General features: G+C 36.9%; 1 protein-coding gene across 1 annotated transcript in view; it reads left to right on the top strand.

Moving 5' to 3' along the window:
* The first annotated feature begins 149 nt into the window (after nucleotides 1–149).
* ADAM9 (ADAM metallopeptidase domain 9) overlaps nucleotides 150–14,940 on the top strand; it is a 91,593-nt gene continuing 76,802 nt past the window's right edge. Inside the window, exons 1-2 of the mRNA XM_031950730.1 lie at nucleotides 150–404; nucleotides 14,333–14,430. Of these exons, the coding sequence (XP_031806590.1) occupies nucleotides 299–404; nucleotides 14,333–14,430 (204 nt within the window). The 5' untranslated portion in view covers nucleotides 150–298. The remainder of the gene's footprint in view (nucleotides 405–14,332; nucleotides 14,431–14,940) is intronic.

Below are 14,940 nucleotides of genomic sequence, written 5' to 3' on the forward strand. Positions count from 1 at the left end.
CCCCGCCCCTGGGCTTTCCGGAGGTGGAGCCTAGTGATGGACACTCCCTCATTGGCCCTGGAGGAGTCTTACGTGAAAAGGAAAAGCGGAGAAAGGAGGGGAGGGAAAGCGGCCAGGGTGCGGGGCGTGGCCTTCCAAGTGGGCGGGGCGTTTTGTTCCCGGCTCTGTCCCCCTGGTGCTTGGGACCAGGATTGGCGTGCGCGTGCGCGCGCTGGCTCTAGCGCTCCGGGCCGGGTCTGGAATGATGGAGGAAGCTGAGGCGACGGAGCAGTGAGCCGATCCCGCGGAAAGAACCTGCATGGATTCGTCCCCCACGGGGCGCCGCCGGAGGCGGCGGCTGCTGCGGCTGCTGGGCTTGCTGCTGCTCGCCTGTCTGGGGCCGGCCCTGGGAGCGGCGCAGGCAGGTGCGTGGCCTCCCTGGTCCCTTCGGGGGGGGGGGGTCTGGCTTGTTCCTCTCTTTCTCTGAGGGTGCGGGGGGCGCGGCGCGCTCTAGAGCCCGGGGAAGCGCTGCGTTTGGGCAGGCCTTGGGGTCGCTGGGCCGGAGCCGTCCAGTCCCGATCTCTTCCCTCCTCCTCTGACTGTAACCTCCCTTTGCACCGGGCTCTCGCTCCTTTTTCTCGGGCTCCCACCCCCCGTACCCTAGGCTCCTTGTCCCACTTTTCCCCATCCCTCTGTACCCCAAACTTCCCTCCCTTTACCCCAAGCTTCCACCATTCTGTATCACGGGCTATCCTCTGATTTACTCCAGGCTTCCACTCCTCTCTACCCCAAACTCTCCTCTCTTTACCCCAGGCTTCTACCGCTCTACCTCGGGTTCCTCCCATCGCTTTACTGGGAGCTTTACCCTGGGCTTCCACCTCTTTGTACCCCGGGCTCTCCCCGACTTCTACTCTGTGTATTGGGCCCCCTCCACTTTAGATCAGGCTCCCATTTCTCTATACACGGATCCCCTGACCCCCTCCCCAGCTTTACTCCAAGCTTTCATTCCTCTGTATCCCGGGCTCCTCACATCGCTTTGCTAGAAGCTTTTACCCTGATCTCCTTCCCCACAGTTTACTCTAGGTTTTCATCCCTCTGTACTCGGGTTGCCCCCACTCTTTACCTGGCACTTTACCCCAGGTTTTCATTTCTTTGTACCTTGGGCTCCTCCCACCCATTTAGCCTGGGCTTTCCCCTCTCTCCTTTACCGTAGGATTCTACTTCCTAGGGTACCCTGGGCTTCCCCCAAGCTCCCGCCCACTGTACTCCAAGCTGCCACCTTTCTGTATCCCAGACTCCCCCACCCCGTTTAATCCCAGGTTTTCATTCCTATATACCGAAGGCTTTCTCTTTACCGGGCTCTTTATCCTGCGCTCCCCCATCTCCTTTTCCACTCTGTACCCTTATGCCTCCCCTTGCCCCCCTTTACCCAGGATCCTGTCTTTTTTATCCCTCCAGCTCCCCTCCTCCTTTCCACCTTTTATTCTTTCCACCACCCCCTCTACCTCCTCCCTGTTCTTTCTAGTCCTGATCTCACATCATCTGAATTTTCAAGGTCAAACTCCAAAGTCTGTGACTTGAGTGTAAAACTATGTCTGGAAATTAGGAGACTTCCCCCCCACCCCCCCCACTCCCTGACTGAAGTTATTTTCGAAAGCAGAGTTCTGAGGATATAGTTGGTTCTGAGAGCTTCTGGAAGTATAGGTGGTGTTTTGGAGATGGGATCTCCATACAAATTTACTAGTGTAGGATATTGGACACATTGGACTTTAGAATAACACTATATACTGGACCAGGTATAATTTACTTGACTGTCCTTTGGCCTAAGTGTTTTTCTTCGGATTTTAAGTGTCCAGTTTCTGTAGTTTAGCAATCTTTTTTTCTCCCATAAATTGACTTTTGTCTTAGTTTGAGATCAGTCATCACAGAGTTAGTCATTGCCAGTAATATCTTGACTTCTTCCTGGAAAAAACTCTAACTCTTTAGTTTTTGCATCAAATTCCTTATATGCATGCAGGAAGTATGACTTTAAAAAAAATTATAAATAATATGATGGAATGTATTTGCTGCCATGGGATTTTTATTAGGTGGTGATAGGAGTTATCAATGCAGAACCACTGATCTTAGGGAAACTCATAACTTGTGCTTTTTTTTTTTTTTTTTATCCCAGTTGAATTATTCTTTCTTAAAAAACAAGTTGAATTTAGTACAAGCTAGAAATTTTGGAACCCTGAATATTCAAGTTTTCTTCCAATTAAGCAGAAAGTCACCAATTCATTACTTATTGTCCCTTTCTGATACTTCACAAGCAAATGGTAAGGTGGATAGAGTGCTGGGCCAACAGTTATGAAGATCTAAGTTCAAATCTGGTTTAAGACTTATTAGCTGTTGGTTCTGGGCAAATCACTTCAATTTCTGTTTGCCTTTGTCTCCTCCTCTGTAAAATGAAGTTATAATATTGGGGATGTTGTGAGTAAAATGTGATATTTGTAAAGTGTTCAGCACAGTGCTTGGTGCATAATAGACACTATATAAATGTTTATTCCTTTTCCCTCTTATTTTAAAGATGAGCAAATAGAGGTTTAGAGAAATTAAATAATCTTTTGTTAGGCTCATACACCTAATTTAAAATCTAATTTGGAATTTGAACATAAATCTTCCTGATTCTGAATTTAGCTAGTGTTCTATGTAGACCAGAACACCTCAAGATGGGTTGAGAGAAGAACTCTTATTATTAATTTATATTTGATTCTAGAAGTCATAGAGAGTCGCTAGTGAAGATTGATATTAAGATTGAAAACATCAGTTACTTAGAAGGATGAGAATATCCTCATCAAAAGTAAGGAATTTGGGGAGAAAAGTGGATTTTGACAGAAAGATGAATATTGAACATGTTGAATTTCAAGTAGTAGAAACTTCTCTTTAATTTGTAATTTTCACTTTTTGTGGCCAGTCTTATCAGTTATGGTTAACTCATGTTACAATGTATTATTTATAATTTCAAAATTCTTTTGTAACCAATTTTTGGGGTTTGTTATAGTGCAATGTTATCTATAATTTTGTCCAAGTTGTTACATAGACTAAACCTTTTTTAAATATTTTCAATAGCCTTATAATAATAATAGCATTTATTTAACATTTTAAGATTTGCAAAAGACTTCATATATGTTTTCTTATTTGATCCTTACAAGCACCATGTGAGATAGGTGCAATTATTATTTATATTTATATATATTTTATAGATAATGATACTGATACCTGTATAGATAATGATACGGTTTCTTTGGGAAATTACTTCCCAAGAGTCATACAGCTATTAAATAATAAATAATAAATCTCAAAGTCAAGATTTGAACCCTGGTCTTCTTGATTCCAAGTCTAAATGCTATTTTATCAGTAAGCTCATTTTTGTAATGAGATGGGGAGGTAAGTTTGAAAAAAAAATTAAATGTATATTATTAGAATAAAGGGTCTGACAAAGATGTTAAAAAAAAACTTAAAATAATTGTGTAATTTTTTTGTGATAAATAGTATCTTTTGATTATTTGTTCTTAATGATATACTATAGAAGAACACATTCATTTTGATATAATTATAGTTTTTTGTGACATAACTTCATTTCAAAATGGGAATGGTGAAGCAGAATGAATAAAAGGCTGACAAGAGCATGTTTATTTTTAAATGTTTGATTGTGAAAAGCTATCCTTATTGAGTAATTCATAGTAAGCATAAATTTTGTAGAAATTAGCTGTACCTCAGATTTGGGAAGGAAAGCTTTGTGGATTTGTATTTTCCACTGACTATTTAGATATTTGTCTCTTTGGTTCTGTGGTTAGTTTTTCATAGAATTACATAATTAATTGAAAAGAAACTTTGAAAGTCACATAGTTCTACTTCTCATAAAAAAGAATCCCCTCTCTAAAATGTCCAACAAATGGCTATTCAGCCTTTCCTGAAGAACTCCAGAACAGGGAATATACAACCTCTTAAGATAGTACAATAATAGAATAAAAATTCTGGAAGAGACCCTTCTTTTTGTTAGGAAGTCTTTCTTGATATAAACCCAAAATTTGCCTCATTGCAATTTATGTCTGTTGTCGCTAGTTTTACCTTATGGGACAAAAAGCTTGAGTCAATTATGTCTGTATGACAGCTCTTTTAAAAAATTCATTAATTTATTTTTAACATCATTTAAAAAAATTTTGAATAACAAATTTCCTCCAATTCTTCCCTGACCCATTGAAAAGGCAAGCAATATATCACTTATATATGTGAAGTCATGCAAATTATATTTCCATCTGACAACTCTTCACTTATTTGACAGCTACCAGTGCCCTTCTCTTTTACAACCTAAAAATTGTATGGTTCCTTCATCCATTCTTCATATAACATAATTTCACAGTTTTCCACCATCTCCTTGACACTCTCAAACTTACCATCATTGTTTGTCCTTTCTTCTTGAAGAGGGAGGAAGGTGATGTCGTGATTTGCAAGTGAATTGGATTTAAGCCAGAAAAGCTATGCAAAGTCTTCAGCCTCATATTCTCCTCATCCAGTGCCATCTCCACTCATCCTGAACTGTATCTTCCATTGGACTTAGCTCCAGAGGAGAGAGTAAGGCTGATGATTTCGCACAACTGTCTCATTAAAATCCAATTCACTTGCAAGTCATAATGTCATCTTTTCGATGTTGTAGTCCTATTAGAGAGCAAAACAAAACAAAACAAAAAAATAGATCTGTGAGAAGTAGTAGCTTCCTTCCTGGGGACCTAGCTGACCAGTTCCAGGGGGGCAACACAGCTTGCTCCTTCCTTTTCTCTCCCCTTATTTCCCTCTTCTTCCTCCCTCCTTTCTCTTTGTCCACATAGGGGATCATACTCTTAGCTGCTGATGCTTTGCCTAAAGGAATATAAATTTTGATCAGACTTAACCAATTTTCTTTTTAAAGTACTGAGTACAATGCTCTAGACTCCTTCTTAACTATGATTCTTTACCCCATATGGGATCTTATAACTGAATGTGGGCCCCCCAAGATTATGATTTATTGTCAGTAATTGTTTTATATACTTTTTTTTTGTTGACTGAGGCATTTGGGGTTAAGTGACTTGCCCAGGGTCACACAGCTAGGAAATGTTAAATGTCTGAGGCTAGATTTGAACTCGGATCCTCCTGCCATATAATTAATTTTTTCAACAGTATTTTATTTTTTTACGTGTAAAAATAGTGTTCAACATTCATTTTTGTAAGATTTAGTGTTCCAAATTTTTTCTTCCTCTCTTTTACTTCTTCATTCCCAAAGACAGCAAGCAATTTAATATAGGTTATACATGTACAGTCATTTTAAACATTTTTATATTTGTCGTGTTATGAAAGAAAAATCAGACCATACGAGAAAAAGCCATAAGAGAAAGCAAACAAACTAATTACATTCATATAGCCCAACTTATTCATCCATTCACTCAATTTCCAATTTCTTGCCATTACTGAAAGAGCTGCTATAAACATTTGTGCACATATATGTCCTTTTCTCTTTTTTATGATGTCTTTGAGATGTAGACCCAGTAGTGACTCTGCTGGATCAAAGGTGCATACCTATTTTATATATTATATACACCTGAGTCACATAAAAACTTCTTGGGCAAAATAAGAAGCCCTATTCTAAACTAGTCTGATCAAAGTAGAGTACTATCACATTCTCCTTTCTGATAAAGTGTCTTTCCCAATGCAGTCTAATGGCGCAATGTTACACTAGCTGTTTGAAGTTCTTCTATTATGTTGTTGATATGTTGAGCTTGTAGTCAAAAATAGCTTTCACATCTTTTTCAGAAAAACTACTTTCTGGGCACATCTCTCCCAGTTTGAATTTGTGAAGCTGATTGTTGGAATCTAGTTATAGGATTTCCTAGTTATTGCAACTGAATTTCACCTTTTTTAGATTAATCAATCAACAAGTATGTAATTGATGCCTGTGGCATGCCAGTACCATGCTAGGTACTGGGGTACAAGGACAAAAGCCTTCAGAGAGCTTACAATATAGTGAAGGGGAGCAACATGCACATATACAAGTATAAACAAAATAGGTAGAATTTAACTGTAGGAGATAGATAATTGCCATACTTTGAAGTTCCCTAGGAATTCTAAGAAGTAGAAGTGCGCAGAGAAAACATTCCAAGGTGAAGAGTGGGGAAAGGGAGACAACCAATACAAAGGTGCTGAGATTCATGAAGAAATATGTGGGATCATCAATTCTGGCTAGTTTGGAATGTTGTCTCTCCTAATTGCCATCTCTTAGTTTCATAGCTTTCCTTTAAGCTGGTCTAAATCCCTCCTCCAGGAGGTCTGTTCTGGTCCCTTCATCCCCCAGCTGCTAGTGACTTCTTTGTAATTTAGTTCCTCCTTATAACTTGTCTATACCTCATCATTTACATGTTGTCTCCATTACCATGTGAGGGCCTTGAGGACAAGGATCGTTTTTTCTCCTTTTTTTGTATCCATAGTATTTAGTAGATTGCCTAGCATATAGAAAATATTAAATTCTTGTGCTTGAATTTAGATCTTCTGATTCTTAGTCTTGGTTTTCCCCTCTTCATTATCAAGGAAACTATCAATTCTTGAAGTAACCATTTTTTAAATGATACTAATAGTTAAACAGATACGCAGTTATCAAATTCAAGAACGAAGAGGAGTATTTTAGATTATATGGTAATGTTCAAGAATTAAAAGGCTAAACGTCATTTGAAAGCTTTTAACTTTTCTGGTAGTATATCCTCAGGAAGGAAATAGTCTTTTCCTTCTGTTATCTTGTGACTAAGGATGTTACTGCCTAGTGATTAGAAAGCTATTTGAACTGAGGAAGTAAATTTATTTTGGCAAATGAAAATGAACTTTAATCATGTTTTGTTAGAAAGATTACTCATGTACTTACTTCACTAGTAACAATTTGCTTAATATCAATCTGAATTTGACTCTTAAGGATTGAGCCTCAATGACATATTCATATTTAGATATCTAGATAAGACTTCCATCTTACACACTTGAAGGAATGCCAGTTCACTAGAGATGGTGAGAAAGAGCCTTAGAAGAAACTAATATAAGAATTAAAACTACTTTGAGAACATGTTATAAGGAGAATTGCTATGGTGTATTAGGAAGAGTACTAGTTGTAGAGTTTTAAGACTTGGTCACAGTTCAAGATTGGATACTAATTAGCCTCAGGATTGACCGAAAAATTGTTATAATAATGATAGAAATTGTTAAAACCCAAATGTAATATTACCTGCTACTCCCTTAAATGATGATTCAGTAATGTCACTATATTCCTTTCCTTAATATAATTATTATTGTTTAGGTTAAGTTGAACCACCCTGTTGGACTCCCCTCCTTCCTATCCCCCACTTTCCCAAGGAATTTGCTGTATAGAGGAGGCCAGTTATAACTGAATCTCTGAGTATAATATCCTTGCCCCTTTCCTTTGAGATTCATGACTTGAGGGGCAAAAACAACTATATCCAGAGTAGAGGAATTCCTGTTTCTTATCTCTCATCTCTATCTAGCCTTTATTCTCTTAGCCCTGCTCCAGCCCATTCACCTATTATCTAGTTCATTCCATTGTGTCCTTTTATACACTTCTGCTAGAACTTTATTTGTTTTACATCTACTAATTATTGCCAGTTTCTCTGTCCTAGTCCATTTTTTCTCTTTTCTTTATACTCTCTTATTTTGTTGTTTTCATTAGTTTTCATGGCTTTAATGATCATCTCTGTAGATGATTTTCAGATCTGATTGTCCACTCTTACTTTCTCTAGAGAGCCACAGTTATTAGTTTGCAGGTGACCATTTTGACCTGGATGTTCCATTGGTGACTTAAACTCATCATGTAGAAAACAGATTTTCCCCCAAACTGGCTCATCTTCTTAAAGGCCCCATCATCCTTTCAGTCATCTAGGCTTACAAGCATGGCATCATTCTTGACATTGCTCTTTCTTACTCATCTCATATGTCCAGTTAGTTGCCAACTCCTCTTCTTATCTTTAGAACATCTTATGAGTACATTCTCTTCTCTCCTTTTTACTCTCTCTAGTTCATACCCTCATCATTTCTTGTCTAGACTGTTTCATTAGCCTTTTTAATTGATCTTTGTCTCAAGTGCCTCCCTACTGCAAACCATACTCCATACAGCTACTAGTGGTTTTCATTTTTCTCAGCTTATAAGCATTTAACTTTTTTTCTCCTTTCTGCTTCATCCTCCTAATTGAAAGAGAATGAAATAAAGGTAGCATTGGGAGGTCAGAAATGTATAATAATATAATATTAGCTAATATTTACATAGTACCTATTATGTGCCAGGTATTGAACTTGAAAAAGCAGTGAAAGTAAATTAATGGAGTAAGTAAATCTTAGAGGAGGGAAAGTTGCTAGGAGTGATAGTGGTAGTAGTCAGAATCTGTAAGTTGCAACAGAGATAGAATAATATACATTTTGTCCTCCTGTGTTGGGAGACAAGTGAGAATGTGCATAACCATCCCTGGAGAGATAGCAGCTAGGGATACAGTATCTTTCAGGAAGAGCCAAATTTCTGTTACTATAAAAAATTGGAAAGAATATAAAAAGAAGAGCTGATGTTACTAATGCTCTTAATAATTACCAGATCTTATGATCTTTTCTCAGTCTTCATTCTTCTTGACCTCTCTGCAGTAGTTGACACTTATGATCCCCTTTCTTCCTGGTAACTTTCTCCTCTGTGTTTTTGTGATACTACTCTCTGTAAGTTCTTTCCTACCTGTACAACTGCTCCTCATACTCCTTTGATTTATCTCTTACACATAATTCCTATTTTGGAGAGGTTTTTAAATATATGTGTGTGTATACATATATATATGTACATAGAAATATATGTTTAAAACTTAAATAGAAAATGGAAAAAATATAAAAAGAAAAAAATTGTCAATTATGTGCACTGAAAAACATGAGGATTCAAAATATGTAACAATAAATTTCCATTTCAAGAAAATGTATATACTAAGAGAATACATTGTATTCAGAGTTGTACTCTTTTTGCTTTCTTGTAGGTTTTTTTTTTGTTCTCGGTTGTGTACTTTTTACTTTGTTATTTTTTCTCTTTCTTCCCCTGCTCCCACTTTTCCCATGTAGACTACAGTTAAACAAAGCACATACAAACATGTATGCATACATACACACACATTTATATATATATATATATATATATACTTTTATACCTATAATCATAAATATGTATACATATATACATTTCATATATATATGTATGTTGTATTATACTTCTTTGTTCTGTTTCTCTGAAGATGGATAAAACATCATCCTTCTTAAGTACAAGTCTTTCTATGTTTTTTTAAAATTGGTTATTTCCTATGCCATAGCAGTGTTCCAAACGTACTATCTAATTGTTTTGAATACTCTAAAACAATATTAATCTGGCTGACATATAATGTAGATTTCTCTTTTGCTTGAATTTTTAACTTTGATTTTGTCTGAGATCACTGATAACTATATCTACCTTTTTTTTTTAGTAAATTCTACAATTGATTATTATTGTGTTTATGTGTATCTCTTATTTTCTATTCTTGCCAAGTCTTCTACTTTCCTTCTATCTGCTAGCTTGCTTTGCTATTACTTAACCTCCCTCACTTCCCAGAATCATTTCCTTATCTTTGGAGAAATTTAAGAGGTCCCGAAGTTTAGGGAAATACCTAGTCCTTCATCTTGTTGGTCAGTCCATCTATTTAGTTGTAGACCTTGTTATTCTCTCCCTAACATCTCTTCAAATACCTCTCTTTCTCTTTTCTTACTCAGACACAAGTCTAGTTTAGGCTCTCATCATCTCTGAGGAAGTATAGTACAGTGGAAAGAGCACTTACTGGAATCAAAGATCTAAGTTCAAATTCTTCCTCTTATGCTACTACCTGTGTGATCATTGAACACATTTAACCTCCCTCTCAACCTTAGTTGTTTCTTTTCCTTTAAAATGAGGAAGTTGAATTAGATGGCCTCTGAGGTCTGTTCCAGCTCTAGGTCTACTATCCTCTTGGGGGGATACCTTGACCTCCAGCCAGGACTGTTGAAATAGTTTCTAATTGTTCTCTTTTCCAGGTCTCTCTAATCCATTCTCCACACAGATACCATTGTGATTTTCCTAAAGCACCAAATAAACTTTGGTCTTATCAGTCATACTGCTGCATGTTTTTTTTTTTTTTTTTTTTTAATAAATTTTGCATGTTAGTTTGAAAACTATTCTGCTTATCTTTTCCTTCTGAACATTTTTCTTTTCTCGTGTGCATTTTAAAAACTATTACAATGTCCCTTCTCCCCCTTTTTATGATTATTGCTAACTTTCTTCCTCCCCCCCCAAATAAAAACTGAAAGGATAGCAAGGAGGAAAAAATAATCCTTGTAACAAATAAGCATAATTAAATCAGAAACAGGTCTATATTAGAGGCCATCTCCAAAAATAGACTTTTCTGAATTTTGTATTCATCATCTCTTTCAGGATATGAATAGCATGCTTCATCATTAAGTCATCTGGAGACATATTTGGTCACTGCTTTGATCAGAATTCTTAAATCCTTTGGGATTGTTTTTCTTTCATTTGCTGTCTTTGTATAAAATGTTCTTCTGGTTGTACTTGCTTTGCTTTGAATAAGTTTATACTGTTCAGAATTTTCAGAAATTATGTCTGATAATTTCTTATAGTACAGTGATATTCCCTTACATTTATATATTACAGTTTGTTTAGCCATTCCCTAATTGTCTTAAAGGCAGTCTGGGGCCATCTCCAGTATAGTTGATCTATATCCTGCCATTGACCCTGATGACTTACAGAGGGGAGAATAAGGCTGGTGACTTTGCACAACCTTCCCTCACTTAATTCCTATTCATTTGCAAGTTATGGCATCATCTTCCTGATATCTTTCTTGGTCCTCTTCAAGAATAAAGGACAGACAACAATCAATCGTCAGATTCTTTTTTCACAGCAAAGCAAATCCAAAGCTTAGAGAGGGAGCAGCAGAGGATAACCCAGGGACTTCTGAGAGGTTTCCTTTTTCTCAGACCATAGATGGTACTACAGTGTAGTTACTCCAGCTGACTCTTCTCACCCAGCAGGATTCAGCTTTCTCATAGTGAGCCAGTCAGCTCTGGGCAAAGCAGTACCTATCTTCCAATCGGCATGGCTCTCAACAAAAACAGCTGCAAAGCTTTTCTGTCAGCTCCTTTCCTTACAGCTTCTAAATTCTTGTGATTTCTTTTGCCTTCTGTTTCTAACTCCTTCTATACTCAGATTATCCCTATTCTTATTTTAATACTATTTTTCAGCTTGCTTCTTCCTAGAGTTTCTTCTTTGGCTTCTAATGCCTTCTATCAGTGCTTCCTCATAAGCAGTAATTCATCTGTAGTCTAAGATGTCAAACTTAGCTGTGATAATTTTGTCATGTGTGACTCAACAGTTTTTAAAAATTCCCGTAATCTCCAAATATTTGCTGGATTTACACTTTTTCAGTTGTAACCTTTAAAACTGGAAACAGTAACATGAAAATGATGTGATGGACTGGCAATGATAGTTACCTCTGTTATTGCTTTGCCTTCAGACAAGTCTTCTCAGTGCATTCATCAGGATTGTTCTTTAACTGATCCTTAGTGTAGTCTGGGTCCTGTGCTATATCTTCTCAAGTTGTTTTTCAGGGTGGTGGTTGTTGTTTTTTAAAGAAACATTCTTTTCCTGCCCTTTCAGTGATCAGAATATCAATATATAAAGCAGTACTTTTCCACATACATTAAGAAAATTTCATTGCAGAAGATATGTTTTAGATAAATAAAAAACTAAGCATGGGTGGTGTTTTAGCTAGAGCCTGAATAAAGCTCAGGAAACCCAGAGGTATAGGTAAGGAGAGAGAGCATTCCAAGAATGGGGAACAACCTGTGAAAATACCTAGTTGAGAGATGAAGTATTTTGTTGGAGAATAAACAAGGAGAAAAGTATCACTGGATAAAAGAGTATAGTTTAGGTATTTAAAATGTCAGAAGAATGGAATGGTGATGCTGAGAAGTGCAGGTTATAAAGGACTTTGAAAACCAGAGAATTTTAATCCTAGGGGTGATAATGAACTACTTTAATTTATGGAGTGGGGAATTGAAGGATAATTACAGATCTGGACTTTCTTTAGGAAGATCACTTTGACTGCTAAGGGGAGGTAAATTTACAGTATGGAGAGACAGGCAAGAAATGATGAGAATCTTTACCACTGAAGCATTATTCCCAGGTCCCCTATTTAAGGAGAGCCTCCACTGCAGCCATCTTATCTCCCACTGACTATATTCCTCTGGTCTTCATCACTTTCCATGGAACCTTATTGTCCTACAAGATCACAGTAGCTTTATCTGATACCTTATCTGTATTCCCTACCCCAGTGACTTTTCTCATCCCCTGGAGAAGATGGTGAATAATGGTAGTCTTAGCGTCTTCATTTAAGGAGGGTAGCCATTTCTTCATTAGATTGTGAACTCCTCGAGGGTCAAAATGCTCTCTTGCCTTTTGTTTGTTTGTTTGTTATCTTAGCACTTAACACAGTTCCTGACACAGTAGGCATTTAATAAATGTTTATTAATTGGCAGTGTGGGTGATGGTAGTGTCTAGACAGAGGGGTGGAATGTGAGACAGCTTATGAAACTAAAATTGACAGGTCTTGGTAATGGATTGAATATGGGGGTGAAGGTGAGAGAGAGTGAAAAGTTGAGGAGGATGGTAGTATCCTTGACAATAATTGGGAAGTTGGGAAGAGAAGATGGTTTGAGAGTAGAGGGGAGACAATAGATTCAACTTTGAAAATAATAATTTTAAGATAGCTATAGGACATTCAAATTGAAATGTTCAGTAGGTAACAGAAGTACAAGAGGTCAATAGAGATATTAGATGAGTATTTAGATAAGATATTAAATAGGTAGATCTGAGAATCATTCAATGGAGGGTATGATTGTATTGGGAGCTGATGAGATCACTAAATGAAATAGTATTTAGGGAGAAAGAAGAGTACTCAGGGAAAAGAATCCTATTGGATATCCATCTTTAAGTCTGTATGAGCTGGGTAAAGATACGGCAAAGATTTGGATCATCAGATTGGTAGAGGAACCAAGAGAAAACAGTGTCATGAAACTATGGAGAGGAGACAGTTTGAAGACAAATCTGACCTTGTTACCTCCATCATGTATCTCAGTTCATTGAACTCCAGTGACTCTTAACACCTCCAAGATCAAATATAAAATCCTATGTTTTCTCTTGAATGCATCTTGTTTATGGTTGTTTGCATATCAATTTTTCTCTTTAACCTATGAGCTCCTTCTGGGCAAGATTGTCTTTTATCTTTTTATTTCCAGCTCTTAGCTTGGTGCCTGTCACTTAAATGCCTAGTGACTATTACTTAATTACTCCAAAGCATATCAGCAGAAGCAATCTATTTGAAGCCCTTCCACCTATGGCCAATTTTGTGTATGTATAAGCTTGAAATAAAGAGAATAAATAGTAACTGAATGGGCAGATCTTTAGTGTGACCTCAGAGCATTTGCCAGTAAAAACTGACTGTTTCATGAAGCCAAAGAAAGGGAAGGACAAATAAAGCAAATAAAGTGTGAACAATGGAGACATTACATTGCTACATCCAACTGGTTAGTCATCATAAATTGCACTATCCTAACCCCTTGGAGACAATTTGGAGCCAAAAACTGTGGTAAGGGAGGGAGAGACATGTATGAAGGGAACTGTGTCTCAAACTAAAAGGATTCATCTAGATGGCAGGATAGAAAGCAAAGAATGGGCTTTGATGGCATAGGAAGACTTGTCTTTAATTCCTGCCAGTTGCCATCATTTTCAGGAATTTAAAAAACTAGGAATTGATTCCATGAAACCTAGAAATCTTCATTACATATCTTCAAGTATCTGTGGTCATTAGTGCTCTTTCCAGAGGAAAGAGAATATACTCTAACTTTTATTTCCCTTTTAATTCAACATATTTTTACTCTGTGCCTTCTATTGCAAAGCACTTGGGATACAAGAAGATCTTCAAGATCTTCTCTCTGCCTTCAAGAAGGTGTTATGTTCATTGTGGAAGATATAATGTATACAGAAGTAAATGATAGCCAACAGGGTATGAAAATGATGAAAGAGATATCTACATGAAATGTGAAAAAATTTAAGATGAAATAGTTTATAATATCTGCATGTCTGATAATTTTTCAGAATTTTGTACTTTGGGCTTTTGATATTTTTCTTGGATATCACATGTTTTTCTCTTCTCATTGGTTATAATTTGATTGCTTTTTTCTTTGATAGGTTTTCAGCAGACGTCACATTTGTCTTCCTATGAAATTATAACACCCTGGAGATTAGTTAGAGAAAGAAGAGAGGCCCCTAGGCCCTATTCAGCACAGGTAGGTTGCTTTTTAAAAAATTTAGTTTACTTCAGTTTTTAAAAAATTGTTAATACCTTGTGTCATTATAATTAGTCATATCTGGGACTAAAAAACAAACCCTTCCCTACTCCCTCTTCTTATCCAATCTTCCCTTGGTAATAGTTGTTATTTTTGTCTATTTTTAAAATCTGTTTGTCTTTTTCCCATTTTTGAATTAATTAAGTTAGAATTTTAGTATTTTTCTTACATTTATCTTTTTGATTTTGGTTTTGGTTTTGGTTTTGAATGATTTTGGTCTTTGTTTGAACAAGTCAATGACCTTAATTGTACATGGGAAATGTTTCTAAAAGGAATCAATCAGCAAGCCTTTATTTAGCACTGATTGTGTGCTAGGTTATGTTTTAAGATATGGGTATAAAAATTCAAAAGTGAAATAGCCTGTACCCTCACAGAGCTTAAATTGTAACATAGAACACAACATATATGAATATACTATAAGAATGTATATTTATGTATATGTATATGATG

This window comes from Sarcophilus harrisii, chromosome 2 (genome assembly GCF_902635505.1).
Source record: "Sarcophilus harrisii chromosome 2, mSarHar1.11, whole genome shotgun sequence".
NCBI lineage: Eukaryota > Metazoa > Chordata > Mammalia > Dasyuromorphia > Dasyuridae > Sarcophilus > Sarcophilus harrisii.